This window comes from Amaranthus tricolor, chromosome 2 (assembly GCF_026212465.1).
Source record: "Amaranthus tricolor cultivar Red isolate AtriRed21 chromosome 2, ASM2621246v1, whole genome shotgun sequence".
NCBI lineage: Eukaryota > Viridiplantae > Streptophyta > Magnoliopsida > Caryophyllales > Amaranthaceae > Amaranthus > Amaranthus tricolor.
This window is the reverse complement of record NC_080048.1, coordinates 40,124,813-40,146,493: the sequence shown is the minus strand read 5'-3', so window position 1 is coordinate 40,146,493 and position 21,681 is coordinate 40,124,813. Positions and strand designations below refer to the sequence as shown.

Below are 21,681 nucleotides of genomic sequence, written 5' to 3'. Positions count from 1 at the left end.
AATCTGACCCTTGCATGCCTCTGACGCGCGTCAATCAGCAGGCCAGGTGGCTACATGTGATTGTGTGCAAAAATATACTCGTTTTTTTGCCTTTAACGGCTATTTTCGTATTTATATAATTTAAAAAAAAAAAATAATTATACCAACGGTCATATTTTTTCGAGATCTATAAAATGAGACCCATATTAATATTTTTTGACATAATTTTATTTTTACATATTTTGTTCGTAATTATTAAAAAATATTATTTAAAAATTATATTTATATTTATTAAAAAATATTATTTTTATTAAAAGAATAATTTTTTTTAATTATAAAATAGTAGATGTATTTTAATCAAATAAAAAATTATATTATCTTTGTACATGAAAATATTATTATAAAAAAATAAAGATAAATGTTAGATAAATTAAGGGAGAGAAATTATGGTGGGGTAGAAAAAAAGTAAAAAAGAGAGGATGATGACCTTTTAAAAGAGGTCATTGTTAATAAAATTAGGTTGAAAAATGAAATTTTAAGATTGAAAAAAATTGTGAAATAATTTGATGACCTTTTTTTTTTTTTTTTGGTCATGAGTAAGGATGGCCTAATCAGACTGATCACTGATCACTCCTCCCATCCCATTTGAGCACCCTTTTCTTCAACCTTTCTTAGGGTTTCATTTTTTCAATCATCACTCTCAATTCTCAAACTCTCATCTTCCCTTACATCTCCCTTATTTCTCAGCCATTCATCCTCTTCTTCGTAAGGTATGTTAACCTTCTTGTCTTTATTTCGTTTTTTTTATGTTTTGATTTTCATTTTTTTTACAGTTCTTGATTTCTATTTCGATTGATTTTATATTGATTTTCGTTTGTTCTAACAAACCTAAGACTCTTAACGAACTCTAACGAAACTAACAAAATTAATATTTTCGTTTGTGCCCTAATTGAGTAATTTTATATTCTTAATTGTATAATAAGCAAGACATTTGATTAATGATTTGCAATTTTAATAGGGTCATTCATTTTTATTTGTTGAAAATATCCAACTTTTATGCTACAATCTTCTCCCTAATTACCTTTTGCTTATGGGTTTTTGAACTTGAGCATTATGGTATGATTAATGACATTTTCTATGCCCCTAAATTGAGCAATTTGTATTGTTAATTGTATAATAAGCAAGACATTGATTAATGATTTGCATTGTTAATTGGGCCATTCCTTTTTGTTTGTTGTAAAGATCCAACTTTTATGCTGCATTCTTCTTCCTAATTTCCTTTTGTTTATGGATTTTTGATTCATCTTAAATGTATATTAGCTTGGAGCCCTGGACAAGTAAGCTTTGAACTTTAGAAATGCTTTGTTTGCTTAAGAGCTACACTTGTGAGAGACCATCTCTTAGTGAGACGAGTCAAATAAAAAGCCTATATTCTCATAATATGTATGAGATGAGCTATTTGACCCATCTATGAGGCGCTCTTGTGGTGAGACCGTCTCATACAACAATTTGTGTTTGCTTAATGCTGTAACCCGTTAGTGTAGGCAATCGGTGCTATGCATAAAATGCTCCTTCAACACTTAAGTCTTTGTCACATGTTTATTTCTGGCATTACGCCTTCCCTAGAGTCTATACAAGTGGATTAGTGCAGTTTAGTAAAATGAGAGATAAATAATGTTGTAAGTTGTAACAGAAACTAAAAATGTAAATAACTTTGTTAGTTTCGTTAGAGTTTGTTAAGAGTTTTAGGTTTGTTAGAGGGGTGCGGAGTAGCCTATAGATCGGAGGAGAACGGGGGAACGAAAATCAGAGAATTATTGTACAGCCCGTCTTGTATGAGACCGTCTCACGGTGAAACGATCTTAAAACAAGAAGCCCACAAGCTAAAAGTTTCTATTGTTGGGTTATTTAATTCAAGTATGAGGCATGTCTCACGGTGAAACCGTCTCATACAAGAATTTGTGATTATTGTAATTTGTTGTTAGGCGTAGATGGTTTATTGATAACCAATCTTGGACGGAATGAGTATTTTACTTCCCTTGATATGTTGTCGTTTCCCCCAAATCCGAACATTTGTAGTACTTTCTCATAACCTCATGTGTTCTCTTTGCAATGCAGAGACGGAAGTTATTCTTCCCATTTTTGTGAAAAGAATTGTAAGTGTGATAACATAACTTTTGGAGTGGTTTTTGAAATTTGCTCATCGGAGGTCTTGATTTGGTGTAATTCGTGATGGATTTGGTTGATTCGGGAGATTCTTTATATCATTGTTCATTTATGAAGCTTGCGATACAAGAAGCGAATCTTGCTTTGGAGAGACTAGAGGTACCAGTAGGTTGTGTTATTGTCAAGAACGAGAAGGTCATTGCATCTGGGAGTAATCGTACAAATGAGACACGGAATGCCACACGACATGCTGAAATGGTAGCTATTGACAGTATTCTACAGCAGTGGCAACGAGATGGACTTTCTCAAGTAGATATTGCTAAGCGGTTTTCCGAGTGTGTCCTGTATGTTACTTGTGAGCCTTGCATAATGTGTGCAGCTGCTTTATCTTTTATAGGAGTAAAGGAAGTTTACTATGGTTGTCCTAATGATAAGTTTGGTGGATGTGGTTCGATTCTTTCCCTTCATTCGGTCATTTCTGAGCACTCTAACCTTGCCGATGTAAAAGGCTTCAAATGCACCGGAGGAATCATGGCATCGGAAGCAGTTTCTCTTTTCCAAACGTTTTATGAACGTGGGAATCCTAATGCACCCAACCCTCATAGGGCCGTGGTTCAACCTTGATGTCTCTTCAATGTCGTTCCTATTCTCGTGTCGTTTATTTGTAAATGGAGGTTTGGGTGCATTAGTATGAAGTATTGATCGAGGTAAAAGTATGGTAGATTTGATCGAAGTATTTGATCGAAGTAAAAGTATTGATCGAAGTATAAGTATAGTAAGTAAAAGTATGGTAGATTTGATACAATGGTGATCTTTATGAGTATGAAGTATATCTATACATATTGTATGTCATATGCCGAGATACTTTGATTATAGAAATTCTATGTGCATAAATACTACATTTTATTACCCCAATGGGTCCCATCTAATTGGAGTATAGGCTTGGTCTCGGATACACACAACCTTACTCTTGTTAGTAATTACAAAGAGATTGTATACTTGTTTGTGATTGATTCTTGATAGCTAATGTCTTTTGTCTTCCTTGCAAAGTTTCATGATTTGTTTGCTATTGCCCAGGATCAGCTTTTAATTGCGATCTTAACAACACAAGAAATTTTAAACGTTGGATGGCTGACATACCATAACTAAGTGATTTTTACGTAGATGTTCTGTAAATGTATAACGCATCCAATAAACAATACTTTCTATCTATAAAAAATCTTATTGTGATATTTTTTGTGTCATTTGGATTATATGTTATTATTTGGACCTCAAGATCTGATGTTGACAACAAAATTTTGACATTCTTAATGGGATATACGTATAATCAATTAATCATCATATTAATGCCTCATGCTTTATATATATGAATAAATTATTGAATTGATTAATGTGAATAGATTTGTTTTTCATGTTTTAAATCCTTCATTTTGATTTACTTATGAACACGTTAGTAGTCTTCTGTGTTTAAAATTCAGACCGTTTTCTAATAAGGCAAACTCAAAATAAGTCTATATGCTGATAATTTATATCATTGGACTATTTAACCCAAATATGAAACGCGTCTTACATAATATATTGATTTTAATAAACTAATATGAAAGAGTTTTAAATTGGTTTAACCAATCACAACGATAATATTAGAGTTGACTGCATAAACTAATATATCATATAGATTGTTCTTCTTTTGTGTTCATTCCGATTTAATATGAAGTAAGCAAAGCATTACCCGAGGTCCTCGTGCTCTCTCTTACATGATCAATCCCAAATCTTGTTTTACTATAAATATATACATTGTCACACTCTTTTCCATTTTATCTAAGTTCAAATCTTCATCATTTACCCTCTTTCTCTCTTCCATTTCTTGATATTAGGTAAATTGATTCAATTTTTCATTTTTAAGCTCTTAAATTCATCAACACAATCATTTTTTCCTCGTTCTTCACGCTTTCTTCTGCATTTTCTCCTTTTTTGAAAACTCTGTTAATGGCGTGATTTTGGGTTGACTTTCATTTTTCTTGTAAATTGATTAGATATTTAACATGGGTTTTTTTTTTATATATTATGAAATTAACTCTTTTTTGATCAAATTTATTTGTGTAATAATGAGAAAGTTATGATCTTTATCACCTTTTTACTTTGTAAGTTTTAATTTTGATTTCTGTTCTTTTATTGGGTCATTCACACAATGTCTGAAGTTTAAAAGTTGGGATTTTGATTTTTGATTTTTGATGTTTGTCTGCTGTCCATTATTTGTGTCAAATTTTGGGATTAACACTAATATAAATATAATTATACTGCAGTTATCTGTCAACATAAATTATGGCACCAGCACCTAACTCTGAGTCAATCAAACCAAAAGGTACATTACTTCTATGTTCGATGTAGTTTTACATTGTTTAATCAAATCTAGCTCGAGCCTGTCTTAGCCATGACACATGTCATTTGATTATTTGTTGCTTATTGTAGATTGTGTAACATATAACAAAATAAAAATGATTGTCGAATTAGTTCATAACATATGTATATGTAAATTTTCGGAACATTATATGCTAGTATCCAATTTGCTACTTATTGTCGATTGTGGGATGTAATCAGACACCTTGCACATGTTCGGTTTCATACCAGGTTCTTGGATCATTGTCTAAGAGTGATTTCAAATGCTGGCATGGCTTGTATATAAAGCTAATGCCTTTAGTGATTTGAGTGGTTTTTGTTGAGCTTTATATATACCTTGTTCTTGCAACTTTATGCTTACAGCGTATTGTCTTGGTTTTGATTCCAATTTTTATCTGGTTTGGCACTGTAACATTCCATTACTTCATTGTCATTAATAACTCCGACTTAAACTATCATGGTTTGGGGGAGTTGGGGTTTTGGCACCTTTAAGTTTTGGGATGCTTTTTAAGATATTTCATTTTTATGTTTTTGTATATATTCAAAAATACCTAACAACACAAGAAAATGACTCTGGACCATTTTAGTTAGTCACTCTCAAAGTTGAGATTTTTCCAGAATATATAAGTGAGATTAGTTTAATTCGCTATTTAGTTCGCCTTTTAGATTCGCGATACGCTCAAAATGGTTCAAAAAAGTCTAAAATCGACTATAATTCGCTTTTCTCGATTCACGATTCGTGAGGCGATTAACAAATCATGTGACACCATGGAAATGAAATATATTCTATGGTGAATGACTCTTTGGACTATTTTAGTTAGTCTAACAATGTGTTTACACTGTTACTGTTAGCTGACCCTGATCTTTTAGGATTAAGACCATAGCATTATTGTCATTGTACTTGCATTGTCTACTAATTATCGCTTTTTGCATAATCCAGATGTTTGCATTGTTGGTGCTGCACGTACACCGATGGGTGGTTTCCTTGGGACGCTATCATCCTTGGCGGCGACTAAGTTGGGCTCTATTGCTATTCAGGGTAAGATCATGCTTTGGTTGGTAGTCTTAGCTTTCTCTAGTCTTCAGTTTATGGTTGTTTTGTATGAACTATTGATTGTTTTAGGCGCATTGAAGAAGGCAAATGTTGATCCAACCCTCGTACAAGAAGTAATTTTCGGAAATGTTCTTAGCGCAAACTTGGGTCAAGCTCCTGCAAGGCAGGCAGCAATAGGTGCTGGAATACCAGACACAGTGGTATGCACCACAGTCAATAAAGTTTGTGCATCAGGAATGAAAGGTATTGTGTGTGTGTGTCATCATAAAAAACGATTTTTTATCGCGGCGAAAATTACTGTCAGATTAATAATACTTTTTCTGCTTGTCTTGGTTTTACAGCCATCATGCTTGCTGCACAGAGTATCCAATTGGGTATCAACGACGTTGTTGTCGCTGGCGGTATGGAAAGCATGTCGAATGCCCCTAAATACATAGCAGAAGCGAGGTTAATCTCACGATTGTGCTTGCTAACTTTTTATGATCTGTTTAGTGTCTAATTTATAGTTCTAAAATGGGTGTTTGGCAAAATAGTTTATTGGGCAACTTTAGCTTATTTTGATATAAATAGAGGATTGATTGACCAAACCAGTCAATGCTAATGTTTGGTAAACTAGTTGGTTGACACAGCTTGCTGTTATGAATAAGCTATTTTTGAACAAGCTGCTCATAACAGCGGGTTCAAAATCAGCTGGTCAAACCAATTAATAAAATCAACTGGTAAAATCAGCCATTGTAATCAGCTATCAGGTACCAATTATCAGCAGTTTGCCAAACACCCCCAAGTTTATTAACTTCTAGTTTGTCTTAAATTTTGTCACGTTGAGCACTTGACCAGCTGTTCCGATGTTCCACAAAAAAGAACTTTTAAATAAACACCATTCATATGCCAACTTTGCAGAAAAGGTTCTCGTTTTGGTCACGACACACTTGTTGATGGGATGCTAAAAGATGGACTTTGGGATGTTTACAATGATTGCGCCATGGGAGTTTGTGCTGAATTATGCGCAGAAAATCATGCAGTAACGAGAGAGGATCAGGTAAACCCTTCAATCCATATCTGATAGGTGTGGAGTGTGGACTGTGGCAATCAATTATTGAGACTACGAGAATATAAGACTCTAATATTCGACCACTGAGTGAAATTCTTGTGCATTGTGATTCCGCAGGATAACTATGCTTGCCAGAGCTTTGAGCGTGGTATTGCTGCTCAAGAGGCGGGTGCTTTTTCATGGGAGATCGTTCCTGTAAGAGCATGATCGATACTTGTGTAGCATCATTTTCTTATGCTTGATCATTTCATACATATATGTATATATATATATATTTATCATACACGTACAGGTTGAGGTTTCTGGAGGAAGGGGAAAACCATCGACGTTTGTTGATAAAGATGAAGGTCCTACTAAGGTATAGTTTGAATGTTTACGATCTATACCTAGACATTAAAGTTTCCTACGTAGTAACAATTTTTTTCGTGCGCCATATGATTTCACGTACTTGTTGAAACATATTATTTCCGCTTTTGAAATGAGTGACAAAACTAATCGTGAAGTGAAGTAAACTCAAGTTCATGCTTTTGTTTCTCGTGTTTTTCAGTATGATCCCGCCAAATTAAAAAAGCTTAGACCGAGTTTCAAAGAAGTTGGGGGAACTGTTACCGCGGGAAACGCTTCAAGCATAAGGTTCGCCACATTTTCACCCGAAGTCTTAATTCTAAAAGATTGGAGTCGGCTACATGAACTTATACATCCGGTTTTAGTGGTCTTTCAAATAAATTTTCTTCTCGATTTGAGAAATAAAACTGAATTTTTTTATCTTTTACTTCCTCTATAATATGCTTAAAATTGGGTTATGTTGATTTGTAACAGTGATGGTGCTGCTGCACTTGTTCTAGTAAGTGGGCAGAAGGCACTCGAGCTTGGACTTGAGGTGATTGCAAAGATCAGTGGTTATGGTGATGCTGCTCAGGTGCCTACATTTTGTGCATTGTTGTTGACTTTTCAATTTACTGATTAAATCCTAAATATCTCTAATTGTGCATAATTAAAATTTGTAAAATGTTCGAGTTTGAAAAATTATAATAAGTTGCTATTAATGAAATTTACACTGAGACGAATATAAAAAGATCCTTTTTGACTATGTTTAACTTAAAGATTTAGAATATTGTGTTCATTCGGGTCATCGGTCAATTTCGGGTCAGGCCAAAATTAGGTCTTGTGTTTACATTGATTTTTACATTATTTTATATTCATTTTGAAGTCGGGTTAAATCGACTTCGGATCTGTTTTGAACACCTCTAAAAAAAAAATAAAAATTAAGAGTGATCGATAAGTAGTGTAAAAAAAAGGAGACACTTAAGCCGAATAAGTAGTTTTTTGGCATGGTTTTAGTATGATTACGAGTCTCTTTATTCCCGAAATCAGAGGTCATCTTTTTTATTTCAAGTCATCAGAAATTATTGATGCAATTTTCTTCTAACCATCATGAATTTGCTCTATTTTACTGAACTCTATTTGATGGCAGGCTCCTGAGAAATTTACAACTGCTCCCGCTCTTGCGATCCCAAAGGCCATGTCTCATGCAGGCTTGAACGCATCCCAGATTGATTACTATGAGATAAACGAAGCTTTCTCGGTGAGTAATGTACTTCTGTATTTCACGCTAGCAGCTAAAATCCTCATAGCTCTCATCAATCTTGTACCGACATTGGCAGGCTGTTGCTATTGCGAACATGAAATTGCTCGATATTCCAGCGGTTAGTCTTTTGGAACGACAATTCTTTGCATACGGAGAAGTTAAACCAGTGTTACATAATTCGCTCTTTGAATTTGCGATTTGCTCAAAGTGGCCCAAAAATAGCGCAAAACCGACCATAATTCGCTTTTTGCGATTCGTGATTCGCGAGAAGATTAGCAAATCATGTGACACTGAGTTAAACAAACATTTTCTTGCAATCCAGTTTGTTGCAAAGTTGTGCTAATAGCAAAGTTTCGTGTTATTGCAATTCGCAGGAAAAAGTGAATGTGCACGGTGGAGCTGTGTCCTTGGGACACCCTCTTGGGTGCAGTGGAGCACGAATCATCGTGACACTTTTGGGGGTATAGAATCTTGATTCCTTTCTTCTTGGGTTGCTCGATCACATAATGAGAGTCATTGTTAACATAGATGATCCTTAGAGGCGAAACATCTTATGTCCCCTTTCCTAGTCGTCTATTTTTGACAATTAATTGGATGTCACTGTTAGGCCGTGACAATTTGTTACATAGTCACCCCATACTCACCCCGTTGGCCCACTCCTATGGACGCACCCACGGATCCCCATGGGTTCAGGCCCACAAACCCACAAGTAATGAGCGTTGATTTGTACATACACTTGATGAGGTTCATTCTTTCCCAAAATCATATGGTATTAGGAAGATTACTCACTCAATATTTTAGCAATGTAAGATCTTCATCACATGTGAAGTATTTCCAACAGTCACTACTTTATAGAGATTTTGATTGGCTGGAACAGTTTTTCTTAATTGGAAATACATTGTTCTTATAGGTACTACGGCAGAAAAATGGTAAATATGGTGTCGGTGGTGTGTGTAATGGTGGAGGTGGTGCATCAGCACTAGTTGTAGAGCTTTTGTGAGCCTTTATGTCGAGGTAAATGCTTTCTTGCTCCTTTCTACGAGCTTTTACATACCTAAAATATCGATTTCCACATTTTATCCATGGAAGTAGGAAGATACTCCATTTAGTATAAAAAAAATTATCCTGAGAGAACTTCAAAACTTATAGCACCTTTTTTTTTATATCGTAGGCCTGTGGACGACTCGGCTCACCTCAATGTTAAAAGAACCATCCGAAATCCGGTGTTTGTGCTACTTATGGTATGGGAATCGGGATTTTTGTTGGCGATGGCTTACGAATAATGCTGGCAGTTTCGATATTACTAGTGGTACAAAGTGTTTCTTTTAGGCTACATAGTCATTGTATTTGCTTTAATTCGTTTTAGGACCGATCAAAACTGTATTCTATGTATTTCGCCTCGTTGGCTAGAGTGTTTCCTGGTATATTCTTCATTTCCTGGGAATAATACTTGATGGTTAGTTCTAGTGATTTGGATCAAAATGGAAGTGATTTCCTTTTGAATTTGTATTCACTTGTAAGTGACATTTTTCAGCTGTTTATGAGTTTGTTATCATTGATTAATTGGAAACAACCTTTTTTTGATTTACGTACATTCAACCCGTTAAACCCTGCTTAGATGAGTTAGTTATTAACATTGAGGTAATGAAATGTTGTCAGCTCGTGCTAGCAGCTGCACAAGATACAGCCCAGAAACGGGAGTTCCTAGTCGTGTCCATACTTGTCTTCATTACCATTAGCTTAGATAATTGTGTGGGTTGGGAGTGGCCTCAACTATGGCGGGCGAATTGGAAGAGTTAGAAGAAAAACGTATAAATCAAATACAAATGAGAATAAAGAAAAACCTGAGAATTTTTCCGGTGATGATAATCTTGGTTCATTTATTAGGGATTGTAATACGTTGCTCATATCCTAACCGAGTTGAGATAAGTTCTAGGTACAAATGAGTTACGTGTTGCTCACACATTTTAGCCCTACGCACTCTCTTTATAAGGGGCATGATACAATACAAAACCAAGTCTTAGTTAACAACTTAAATTTTTGGTTGTGTTGGTTCTTCAGCTGTTATAGTACTTGGTTTTATCATAAACGTTGTCTCGATTTCGTTTAAGATGAAGGATTTTCCTTTTGCGTGCTACAAAGACTTGGTGTAGCAGATAAAGACTCATATCTAGAAGTGTTTGATTCATTAGTTTGGAAATGGAATAAACTCATGTTGTTACATATATGTATATATGCACACGAAAAAGAACGCGCACAAATTTCGCCTTCACAAGATGTGTAAATGTCATCCTGCATCTACATATAAAAGCTCCCAAGTACACAAAATCTGCAGATTCAAGTAGTTCATCTAATCGGAGCTTTGATCCAACCATTGGCGAACGCAATAGCTAAGATGATGAACGGTGTCGACATTCCGAATATGAGAATGTAAGGAAGGGGAGTTGACATGGGATTTTCTCCTTCCCTTTCTCCTGCTGTTTGCCAATACCTACAATAAGCAGTGACATTATACATAGTTAAGGGTTGTTCAAAAACTTCATTGCCGTCTCTGACCTGACCTGACTTCTATGTACCCAACAATCGGAAAGATAAGCGGTGGGTAAACCAGTCTGAGAACTCGAAGGTGACACACTTGGTCATGGATCGGTGGATGTAATTATGGGGTAATCGGGAACGATCTTTACTTTGCCTCAAGTACACGTGCCAGACCTAGGACACTTGGACATGTATAGAACTTGGACAAATCAATTTGGTTTAAAATCGAGAGAATTTATTATTAAATAGCGAAGACGGACACTTGGACATGTATCTCATCGGACACGGGTATGTGATTCGGAGTACCATAGTTGTTTAGGAACATTCTACTTTCATGGAACATAGTAAGAGTCATGTGTCCATTGGTTTTTTAATCAAATGACTCGAGTCATAAACTAAACAGACCCTGAAAACATTTCTTCCTCTAGAACAACTAGATTCCAATACCCGACACCATTAAATAACTCCTACTTAAGCGGAGCTTAAGGATCAAATACATGCAATCTTACCCTCATTTGCGATAATAAAGAGGTTGATAACCCTCGTAGCAGAGGTGTTCAAAACAAACCCGACAACCAAATATTTTCCCTACCTTATAGCTGAACCCAACTTTAAAATTATATAAAAATTAATGCGGACACAAGAGTCGGTACATGACCCGAAATCGACTCAAGGATCCGAATGAACACCTCTACCTCGTAGCAAACATCATATGAAATAAGAAATGCACTTAATTTAATGATTTTGTTTCAATATAATAATCCATTATAATCCGAAACCATAAATAGAAAGTAAGACTCACTGTTCTGGTTCTTGTTCTCTGGTGATGAACTTTCTCTTGCCATCTTTCTTTGGTTCTGTTGCATCATCCCCTCCTAACAAAACAAAATCCCATCTTTTACATAATGTAAGAACAAATTTCATTTACAGAATAAATAAAATTATTAAAAAACATTGAGAAATTTTACCTAATTTAGCATTAATTCTAAAATGTGAATTACAATTTTTTGGAGAATAATGGATGTGGAATAATGGAGTTGAAGGTAATTTTGGTAGATAAAGTTTAGTTACATAGGAGGAAGACAAAGCTATTTTGGCAGCCATTTTTTCTCTTTGCTCAAGAGAATTTCAAGGTTTATTTTTATGGAGTTGTATTGAGAAGATATATGGATATGGTGAGATTGGTTTATGAAATGATATTTATGGCTTTGGCTTTGCCAAGAATCTTATCTTCCTAGATCCTACCAATTAGAAGGTGTCCTCTATTTTCCAAAAGTAATGCTTTTGTTTAAACAATATTTTCACTCATTACAATTATTTCATGATTTTCACATTATTATAAATATAGGCATGCATTATATGAGCGAGATACAGTACATATGATAACAATGAATATGGTGATAGTAAGATCAATAATTATGTCTTTTAATTTTATTTGATCCTAGAAAATGTTTTTAAGAAGAACGATTTAACTTATTAGAGAAACTTAGTTTCTTATACCACTAAAATGATACAATCACTGACTTTGTAATTAAACAAGTAGAACAATTGACAATATTAGTGGTTTTTATTGTACTAGTACAAAATCAGATATTTTTTGTCGATTATTTCTCGTTGTAGAACTTGAACTAGAGAATAACAAAGTTGTGAGCATTGTTAATAATAATCGAGAATTATTTGTAAAACTGCAGATGACACTCCTCTATCCGAAGAAAATTACTAAATTATGCATTTTCATGTAAGAGTATGTTGATGCAAAAAATTAGCAATCACCGGGATATAAGAAATATATTAGAAAAAATGTTTTTTTTTAAAACATGATGGGGTGATAGGAGGAGAAAATTAGGTTAGCGGAAACGAGAATTGAGCACAAGTCTCTTATTAACAAAATCATACACACTCTTAGAAAAAAGTAGTGTTTGTGTTATTTTTGCATTTAGGTCAAACTTTATGGTCAATCAAATACTAATAATTACTTTTCTTAACCTTATTTTTTCTTTATGTCAGTCATTTTTTTCAATTGAATTTTCAATTCTGTCTCTGCATCGTAATAAAAAAATTTATTTTTTGAAATTTATTATATTTACTCCCTCTGTCCCATTACAATTGAAATAAAGAGAGAAAGAATAAGTTTTTTTAAAAAAAGTAAATATGATAATAAATAAATAAATAAATAAATTATATAGATAAAATTTTTTAAAAAATTAAAATATACAAATAAAATTTAAAAAAATTATTTATTATTATTAAAAAAAAATGATGCAAACTAAACTCCACCAAAAATTGCCAAGAAATGTCTTCATCCTTTCTATCAAACTTGACTTCAAAGTCTTCTCTATCGATGCTTCTCTCTAACACAGATAACTAATCCCCAAAAATCTCTGATCCCTCAGCTTCCTTGATTTAGTACGATTCCCCATTTTCCGCTTCAAAGCTTTTATCTTTACTGATAAATTCCTACAAAACCCTAAAATCAATTTTTTTAGGGTTTTGAGATTTCAGGGTTTTTGATATTTCTGATCAAATTCGATTTGGAAGCATTATCCCCAATCAATTTAAGTGAGAAATCAATACTTGAGGTTTCAATTTCCTCTTTATTTGCATATGGGTTGTTTCAGTTTATATTTATACTACTTTATCTGTGGATTTTTTAGTTTTTAGCATTGAATTGTTGTGGAATTAGTTCTTCTTTTGTTGTAATTAATGTCTGTACCATCTTCGATGGCTCTAAACAAGAAACAATCTGTTAAATTAGGCATTTTTGGAAGGTTATTTTGTATTTTTGTTGTTTTAGTAATATTCCTTTTATGGTCTGTTTCACTGATTAGAACTGATTCTGAATCCAATTATGCATCTGGGTCTGATGAGAATGCTGTACATGAGCATAAGAAGTCTGTTTCTTTTGTTAAACACCGGAATTTGAAAATGCCGAAACAGAACGAATTGTCGAAATCTTTGGAGGAACGAAACGGTTTGCCACCTCGAAACGTAGATCTTTATCCTAGTCTTGTTAAGGATCATGTTGTGATTGTGTTGTATGTTCATAATAGGCCACAATATCTTAAAGTGGTTGTTGAGAGTTTGTCTCATGTAGAGGGAATTAATGAGACTCTACTTATTGTTAGTCATGATGGGTTTTTTGAAGAGATGAATAAGATTGTGGAAGGGATTAGGTTTTGTCAAGTTAAGGAGATTTTCGCTCCGTATTCTCCGCATATCTTTCCCGATAGTTTCCCGGGTGTTTCCCCTCGAGATTGTAAGGAGAAGGATGATGTGAGGACGAAGAAGTGTGAGGGGAACCCTGATCAGTATGGAAATCATCGATCGCCTAAGATTGTCTCGCTGAAGCATCATTGGTGGTGGATGATGAACACGGTGTGGGACGGATTGAATGAGACTAAGGATCACAATGGAGATATACTTTTCATTGAAGAAGACCACTTTATATTACCAAATGCTTATAGGAATCTCCAGCTTCTTATAAAGCTGAAACCCGAGAAGTGTTCGAGCTGTTATGCAGTTAATTTGGCTCCCTGGGATGTGAAGTCTAGGGGAGAACGCGTTTCATTATTGTTTGCCGAGAGAGTTGGGAATGTCGGGTATTCATTCAATCGGACTGTTTGGATGAAAATCCACAAGAAGGCCGAAGAGTTTTGTTTTTTCGATGAGTATAATTGGGACATAACAATGTGGTCTCAGGTGTATCCATCTTTCGGGAACCCTGTATATACACTACGAGGACCGAGAAGCAGCGCTGTTCATTTCGGAAAATGTGGTTTGCATCAAGGTCAAGAGGAAAAAAAGGCTTGTATCGATGATGATTCTCTGAATTTTGATGTGCAAAATGATGATAGAGTCATAAATATTAGCCCACAATGGGATGTGTTTGTTTATGACCATCAACCGGGTTATAAAGCCGGATTCAAAGGTTGGGGCGGCTGGGGAGATGCCCGAGACCATAAGTTGTGCCTGAGTTTTGCTTCTATGTATCATCAATGATCAAGAAATTCATCTAACAGAAGATGACCCAGAAGGCAAGACCGCAAGAGTGAAAAGGGAAACGAAGGATTTAGACTAACAGGTTGATATAGTAGAAAATCAAAACGAATGGACTAGAAATATTCATGTGGATGACTACAAGAACTGATTTATCGATTAATATAGATGTTCTAAATTTTCAGGATTGATACTTTGGCGTTGTTGCTGCTGCAGTATTGCTTTACACAACTGAGTAAAGTCATATTTGTCGATGACTTTGTACGAGTATCTTGTATTCTTTTGCATCGTTCTCGTTTGGGTAGCTTTAATTTTGTATCCTACAGTTTTGGTGCTCTGATGATGCTCCTCATTGTTATAGTACTTTGTGTACATCTTTGTTTCCTTTTTTGTAGTGACACTTGAAATTTTCTTATGAACATAAGAGGTATTTGTATTTAGATACATCCTAGATTGAACATCATCTTTCGTTGAGTTAAAAGTGAACCGACCTGAAAACGTGTAGTCCGAAATCATTCGAATTTAACTACGTCTTCTTGTTAACTAAGTACACACTCGAGTGAAGCTAAATCATGCGTGAACCATGATTCATATGTCATAAAAATCGCCAAGTGTGCCGAGTTGATTAAGCCTTGTATTTGATCAAAGACTATAATATATTTTATGACCTTGATAAGCAATCACGGTTTTTTTAACCTAATTATAAAGTCTATTTAATGAAAGACCATCTCTCGATAAACAACTTAAAAATAAAAAATTTATATTCTCACAATTTGTATTATTTGATATATAAAACTATCTCATGGTGAGATCGTCTCATACAACATTTATGAAAATTTAAATCTTTACGACTTCTTAAGTTTTGACTCAAGTTTATCACTGGTGCAAGAAATAAAATGTTTAGCCTCAATTCCATGCTCAAACACAACATATGTTAATGCTAAAATCGTATCAACTTTTGATTTTTCAATAATTAATTTTGACGATCATTTTTTAAAATTAAAAAAAAGATTTTTAACAATCTAAGAAATAATTATTAAAATTTAGTATTAATAAAATTAGGTATCTAAATAAATTAACAAGATTTTAGTGGATTGTATTTTTTTCTCATATATTATTAACCATTTATGATCAAACTTTTTTTTTGATTGGAATGATCAAACTTTATTATAGAACGGTAATACCATCTTTATGGTTGAGTTATAATTGGGCGCCAAAGTATGAACAAAATGAAGTTGATGTTTCAACGGTTACTCCGACGGAAGAATTTCATCATTTGGCGCTTCAATCCTTTTTCAACAATACCCATTACATCTTCTTTGTCATCAACAAATCCTGTTTCTTCATATGATCATGGGCATTACCCATCGTTTTCTGTCTCCTCATATAATCTTCAGCAATCCAATTCTAACTACGAAATTCGGGACTTTCTTGTCAACAGGTACCAGCATTCTTGTACCCGAATTGAAGCTAATCAGCTTCATCTTGGGGTGTATAAACATGGGTTTAAAGCAGATTTATTTTTGGTCAATTCCATCATCAATTTGTATGCTAGAATTGGTGACCTTAATTCTGCACGCCAGGTGTTCGATGAAATTTCCGAAAGAAATTTAGTTACTTGGGCATGTTTGATTTCTGGTTATGGTCAAAATGGTATGCCATTTGCAGCTTGTGTTGCTTTTAGGGATATGATTTCTGCGGGTTTTGCTCCTAATAATTATGCTTTTGGTAGTGTCTTGCGCGCTTGTCAAGAGTTGGGTAGTGATTATCTTAAGTTTGGAATGCAAATTCATGGTTTGATAGCTAAAATTAGCTTTTCTCATAATGTGCTTGTTAATAATGTGTTGATATCCATGTATGGAAGTTGTTGTTTGGAGTCATGTGATAGTGCAAGGCGAGTGTTTGATGAAATAGATGGGAGGATTTTAGTATCTTGGAATTCTATTATTTCAGTGTACTCGAAAAGAGGAGATGCATATGGCGCTTTTAAGATTTTCTCTAGGATGCAACATGAAGGTTCAGAGTTCGATTTTAAGCCTAATGCTTATACATTGAGTAGCTTAATTGCTGCTGTGTCTTCTTCTCCGTATTCTAGTTCATACTTGCTTCAGCAAATAGCTTCAAGGGTGCAAAAATCTGGATTTCTGCAAGATTTATATGTAGGAAGTGCATTAGTCAGTGCTTTTGCGAAGTCCGGTTTGATTGACGATTCTTGGAAAGTTTTGGAGTGTATGAGTGCTAGAAATGCAGTCACGGTGAATGGATTTATGGTTGGTTTAGTGAATCAAAAGAGAGGAGAAGAAGCTGTTAGTGTTTTTAAGCAGATGAAACATTTGGTTCAAGCCAATCCAGACTCCTACGTGGTCCTATTAAGTGCTTTTTCCGAATTCACTGATTTGGAGGAAGGGATACGAAAGGGTAAAGAACTTCACGCATACGCTATGAGAAGTGGCTTAGTGGGTGCTAACATTTCAGTTTTCAATGCTTTGATTAACATGTATGCTAAATGTGGTGCTATAGGTAGTGCGTCTGCTGTCTTTGAACAAATGGGTACGAGAGACTTGGTTTCATGGAACTCACTAATAGCTGGTCTTGATCAAAATCAACTGTTCGAAGAAGCCGTAACAAGTTTCTGCTGTATGAAGAGAACTGGGATGAAGCCCACGAATTTCGCGTTGATAAGTTGTTTGAGTTCATGTGCAAGCTTAGGTTGGCTGAGACAAGGTCGAAGTGTTCATGCAGAAGCGCTTAAATTAGGACTTGATTCTGATATCTCGGTTTCCAATTCACTTCTATCTTTATATGCAGATACAAGAAGTTTCAATGATTCCGGGAAAATATTTTGTTTGATGCCTGAGCACGATCAAGTTTCTTGGAATTCTATTATTGGTGCATTAGCTGATTCAGAAGCGACTGCATTTGAAGCTGTAATGTACTTCCTTGACATGATCCGATTGGGCTGGAAGCTTGATGGGGTAACCTTAATTAACATTCTTTCTGCAATATCATCTGACCCTCTTTCACTTTCTGAATTAGGCCCTCAGATTCATGTGTTAGCATTCAAATATTGCTTTGCAAATAACATCGCAGTTGAAAATGCTCTTATCGCTTGCTACGGAAAATCCAGCAGGATGGAAGACTGTGAATCAGTATTTTCGAGAATGGCTCGAAAAGATGAGATTAGTTGGAACTCTATGATATCTGGTTGCATACATAATGAGCAGTTATCGAAAGCCGTCGATCTAGTGTGGTTCATGATGCAAAGTGGTAAGAGGTTGGATCATTTTGCGTTTGCGACTGTTCTAAGCGCATGTGCCTCTGTTGCTACTCTGGAGCGTGGTATGGAGGTTCATGCTTGTCAAATAAGGGCCTGTCTGGAATCTGATGTCGTGGTGGGAAGTGCGATTGTTGACATGTATGCAAAGTGTGGAAGGATAGACTACGCTTCAAAATTCTTTCAACGGATGCCTGTAAAAAATCTATATTCTTGGAATACCATGATATCGGGTTATGCACGCCATGGATTTGCAGGTAAAGCTTTAGAGATTTTTGATCGAATGAAGGAAGAAGGGCAATCACCAAATGAAGTTACATTTGTTGGAATCTTATCTGCTTGTAGTCATGGTGGTTTAGTTGAAAAGGGTTTTGAACTTTTTGAGTCTATGAGCAATGATTATGGATTGGCTCCTCATATGGAGCACTTTTCGTGCATGGTAGATCTCCTTGGCCGGTCCGGTAAGCTAGATAAAGTTGAAGATTTTATAAACAAAATGCCTATAGAACCAAATGCTCTTATTTGGAGAACAGTTTTGGGGTCTTGCTGCCGAACCAATGGTCGAAACAATGAGTTGGGTAGGCGTGCTGCAGAGACGCTTTCGCAGCTAGAGCCAGAAAATGGCACGAATTATGTGCTGCTTGCAAACATGTATGCTGCTGGAGCAAAGTGGGAAAACACAGAGGTTGCCAGGTCTGCAATAGGTTTAGTTGATGCAAAGAAACAAGCCGGATGCAGTTGGGTTTGAATAGTGAAACATAATTTGCTAGTTAGTTCGCCTTTTGGATTCGCAATTCACTCAAAATGGTTCAAAAATAGCCTAAAAATCGACCATGATTCGCTTTTTCCGATTCGTGATTCGCAAGGCGATTAGCAAATCATGTGACACTGGGTTTGAAGGATGCCATTCATGTATTTCAGTATTTGTTGACCGAGACTAATCACACCCCGAAAAAGATACAATTAATGAAAAAATTGAAGACCAGCCGAGTAAGATGAGAAATACTGATGATGTGCCATTGACAATTTATAATCTTAAATTGAAGAGCAAGGAGGAACTACTGAGTTATCACTGTGAGAATTTGGCTATTGTTTTTGTTTTTAGTCGCTGATTAACCTCTACCATAGGGTAATGAAAAATCTGCAAGTATGTGGCAACCAATGAAACATAATTCGCTAGTTAGTTCGCCTATTTGGATTCGCGATTCGCTCAAAATGGTTTAGAAATAGCCTAAAACCGACCATAATTCGCTTTTTTTATCTGTGATTTGCAAGGCAATTAGCGAATTATATGACACTAGTGGCAACTGTCACTCTGCCTTTTGATAAATACTGCATATTGTTGGTTACCAAATTGTTTAGTGAGCCTCTAATCATTTTTTATGGTCAATGTTTGGGGCAAATTCTGGATACTAGTAAAGGGCGGGCCAAACAATCGTCTCTACATGTATGCTAAACCAACTCGACTGTCGGTATCTTGCGTGCAAGTAGGTTCTCGTCAGCAGAAAGAATCAATCTGCTCCTAAACGAATTGCATCACGCCTTGAGCCTAACAAGGCAACAATAGTAGAATCCCGCTAAATATGTGCATCAAAAGTTGCAGCTTTTATCTCGGAGTACTATGTGAAACAAGAGTCAAAATGGGCAAGCAATTATATCAGATTCTGTAGAGCACAGTTTTGAACACCGGCTTTAGAAGAGCACTATTCGTAGTGAAGCATGGTCAAACTCAAGGGCTTGTTGCTCCGTCTTAACTAGCAGGTTAGCGGCTCTTTTGTGGCCTTTGATTCTACTTTGAGAAATTTTGTTTCGTAAAATTTCTTTTTGTTAAACCTATATATCCCACTTACTGTGGATCTCTTGCTTGGACAGTTCTGCGTATGAAATGTTCGATGTGAATTCCTCACCGGGTGAAGTTTTAAATTGCCTGCTGACTGCCGTAGCCTTGTTCAGGTCGTTTTCTTCTTTATTGTATTTTGTTCAAGTTGTCGATCTACTTGACGCACTTGCTTGCGATTTCTGTTCATTCCTTTGTTACTCGGACACTTCTACCTCAAGTATCTGTCGTATAATGATGCAATGCATTAGGAACAATTCTGAAATATTAAGAATCAGATAACTGAGTTCGTATTCTTTTCTTTTTCAACCATCACGAGTTGATTTCTGGTGATACAAGAATCGGAGGTTTGTCGATGTATGATACATCGATTAGCCATGATGCAGGCAAATAAATGTGAACGGAAGAACATGATCGAGCATTCCATACTACGAAAGATGAATACCGTCGTCATCACAAGTTGATCTCTGGTGATGCAAGAATTGGAGGTTTATCGATGTATGTTACATCGATTAGCCATGACGCAGGCAAAGAAATATGAACGGAATCGAGCATTCCGTGTCACGAAAGAGGGATACTGTTTTCGTCTGGAGAAGATTACTGGATTTTATGTCATGGAATTATTCAGATGTTCACATGTAATGGTAGAGTGATCAAGTTGAAAAACACACTTGAAGATGATAGCTACTTGGTTGTTTTGATTCAAGGCCTAGAAATTTTGTAGCTAGTAAAATGTTACATATTTGTGGTAAATTATATTCGTGATTTACAAGGTTTTTTTTTTTATTTATTTATTATATTCTCTCTATCCCTTTAAATTTGATATATTCATAAATTAAGATAAATTTTATGTGTATTAGATTACATCATGTTCTCATAATGTAACAAAATGAATCCACCAATTTCATTTATAAACAAGTCTAGTTTATGATTTGAGTATGACAAATAATAAAAGAATATGAAACAAAATACGACTTTTTGACAATTAAATATACTCTCAAAATTTAAAAGTAATCATTAAAAAAAAAGCATTAAGATACACATTCGAGAAATATTGTAAAGCAAGATTGATTCACAATTGTATACTATATCTACTACTCTATATAAATGTAAAAATTAATTAAAACGAAATAATACAAATTTTAATTGCTTTAGGCAAACATAGTTTATGATTTAATTATTATTACTACAACTAATAAAAAAATATAAATAAAAAATTGATCTTTCAAAGCTAAATATGCCTTTAAATTTTTTTATTAATTTGATCTTTCCAAACTACAATTTATTAAGTTAATTTTTTTCCTAGTTCAAATCTTCTAAATTAAAATGATCCATTTAAATAGAACAAATAAATACTCCCTCCGTTCATTTTTATTTGTCCATTTTACCTTTTACAAATATTTTTTAGCAAATTTTAAGCCTTAATATCTCTAACTACGTATCATAAAAAATTATAAAAATTATATATTAAAAAACTTTACATCAATACAAATCTAACAGGATCTCACATAAATATATTTTATCTTGAATATATATTTTAAAAATCTAATTTAAATTCCTCTCTTTTAAAATGAACAAACTTAAAATTGAAAAAAAAAAAAGAAGGGAATAAGAAGTAATAAATCCCCTTTCAATTTGTAGTTGGTACTTGATATTAATTATCGTACAAAATTTATGTCACTTATTTTTTTAAGGACTTTGTTATATGTACATGGACTAATTTCAATGGAATCTTTGACAAGTTTATTAATAGATCAACAAATTACTCATTAAATTAGCCTTGTAAAATAATTAATCTTTG

The 21,681-nt window shown here is 34.7% G+C and overlaps 5 protein-coding genes across 7 annotated transcripts; 4 read left to right on the top strand and 1 right to left on the bottom strand.

The window, feature by feature from the left end:
• Positions 1-579: 579 nt before the first annotated feature.
• LOC130806059 (tRNA-specific adenosine deaminase TAD2-like) lies at positions 580-3,143 on the top strand. The gene is made up of 2 exons (XM_057670970.1): positions 580-749; positions 2,098-3,143. The coding sequence occupies exon 2, from the start codon at positions 2,212-2,214 to the stop codon at positions 2,767-2,769; it is 558 nt and encodes a 185-aa protein (XP_057526953.1). The 5' UTR covers positions 580-749; positions 2,098-2,211; the 3' UTR covers positions 2,770-3,143.
• A 702-nt stretch (positions 3,144-3,845) lies between these two features.
• On the top strand, positions 3,846-9,823 carry LOC130806058 (acetyl-CoA acetyltransferase 2). The gene is made up of 15 exons (XM_057670969.1): positions 3,846-4,019; positions 4,449-4,507; positions 5,483-5,581; positions 5,666-5,839; positions 5,938-6,043; positions 6,497-6,635; positions 6,765-6,842; positions 6,940-7,005; positions 7,195-7,280; positions 7,467-7,566; positions 8,122-8,232; positions 8,312-8,353; positions 8,610-8,696; positions 9,146-9,249; positions 9,407-9,823. The coding sequence occupies exons 2-14, from the start codon at positions 4,468-4,470 to the stop codon at positions 9,233-9,235; spliced, it is 1,218 nt and encodes a 405-aa protein (XP_057526952.1). The 5' UTR covers positions 3,846-4,019; positions 4,449-4,467; the 3' UTR covers positions 9,236-9,249; positions 9,407-9,823.
• Positions 9,824-10,404: 581 nt separating this feature from the next.
• Positions 10,405-12,066, bottom strand: LOC130806060 (uncharacterized). The gene is made up of 3 exons (XM_057670971.1): positions 11,742-12,066; positions 11,576-11,648; positions 10,405-10,726 (listed from the first exon to the last, which is right to left on the bottom strand). The coding sequence occupies exons 1-3, from the start codon at positions 11,875-11,877 to the stop codon at positions 10,582-10,584; spliced, it is 354 nt and encodes a 117-aa protein (XP_057526954.1). The 5' UTR covers positions 11,878-12,066; the 3' UTR covers positions 10,405-10,581.
• Positions 12,067-13,042: 976 nt separating this feature from the next.
• On the top strand, positions 13,043-15,398 carry LOC130806057 (alpha-1,6-mannosyl-glycoprotein 2-beta-N-acetylglucosaminyltransferase). Its single transcript, XM_057670968.1, has one exon. The coding sequence runs from the start codon at positions 13,477-13,479 to the stop codon at positions 14,770-14,772; it is 1,296 nt and encodes a 431-aa protein (XP_057526951.1). The 5' UTR covers positions 13,043-13,476; the 3' UTR covers positions 14,773-15,398.
• Positions 15,399-15,907: 509 nt separating this feature from the next.
• On the top strand, positions 15,908-20,758 carry LOC130806056 (putative pentatricopeptide repeat-containing protein At5g09950). Of its 3 annotated transcripts, none has more exons than XM_057670967.1 (3): positions 15,908-17,187; positions 17,290-19,804; positions 19,916-20,758. In XM_057670967.1, exons 1-2 carry the CDS (start codon positions 15,990-15,992, stop codon positions 18,789-18,791), a joined length of 2,700 nt encoding a protein of 899 aa, XP_057526950.1. In that variant the 5' UTR covers positions 15,908-15,989; the 3' UTR covers positions 18,792-19,804; positions 19,916-20,758. The 3 variants fall into 3 exon arrangements, with proteins under 3 accessions (XP_057526950.1, XP_057526949.1, XP_057526947.1); XM_057670966.1 differs by having other exon boundaries at positions 15,908-17,493; positions 17,578-19,804; XM_057670964.1 differs by having other exon boundaries at positions 15,908-19,804; positions 19,916-20,757.
• The last annotated feature ends 923 nt before the right edge of the window (positions 20,759-21,681 follow it).

Bases quoted from the DNA above. Each gene is read 5' to 3' on its own strand.
- LOC130806060 (XM_057670971.1), bottom strand. From the start codon at position 11,877: ATGGCTGCCAAAATAGCTTTGTCTTCCTCCTATGTAACTAAACTTTAT. The intron at 11,649-11,741 runs GTAAAATTTCTC...TTGTTTTGTTAG, and splicing joins TAGAATTAATGCTAAATTAG to GAGGGGATGATGCAACAGAA. The intron at 10,727-11,575 runs GTGAGTCTTACT...TGCTTATTGTAG, and splicing joins AGAGAACAAGAACCAGAACA to GTATTGGCAAACAGCAGGAG.
- LOC130806058 (XM_057670969.1), top strand. From the start codon at position 4,468: ATGGCACCAGCACCTAACTCTGAGTCAATCAAACCAAAAG. The intron at 6,843-6,939 runs GTAAGAGCATGA...ATACACGTACAG, and splicing joins TTTCATGGGAGATCGTTCCT to GTTGAGGTTTCTGGAGGAAG. The intron at 7,006-7,194 runs GTATAGTTTGAA...CGTGTTTTTCAG, and splicing joins AAGATGAAGGTCCTACTAAG to TATGATCCCGCCAAATTAAA.
- LOC130806057 (XM_057670968.1), top strand. From the start codon at position 13,477: ATGTCTGTACCATCTTCGATGGCTCTAAACAAGAAACAATCTGTTAAA.
- LOC130806059 (XM_057670970.1), top strand. From the start codon at position 2,212: ATGGATTTGGTTGATTCGGGAGATTCTTTATATCATTGTTCATTTATG.
- LOC130806056 (XM_057670964.1), top strand. From the start codon at position 15,990: ATGAACAAAATGAAGTTGATGTTTCAACGGTTACTCCGACGGAAGAAT.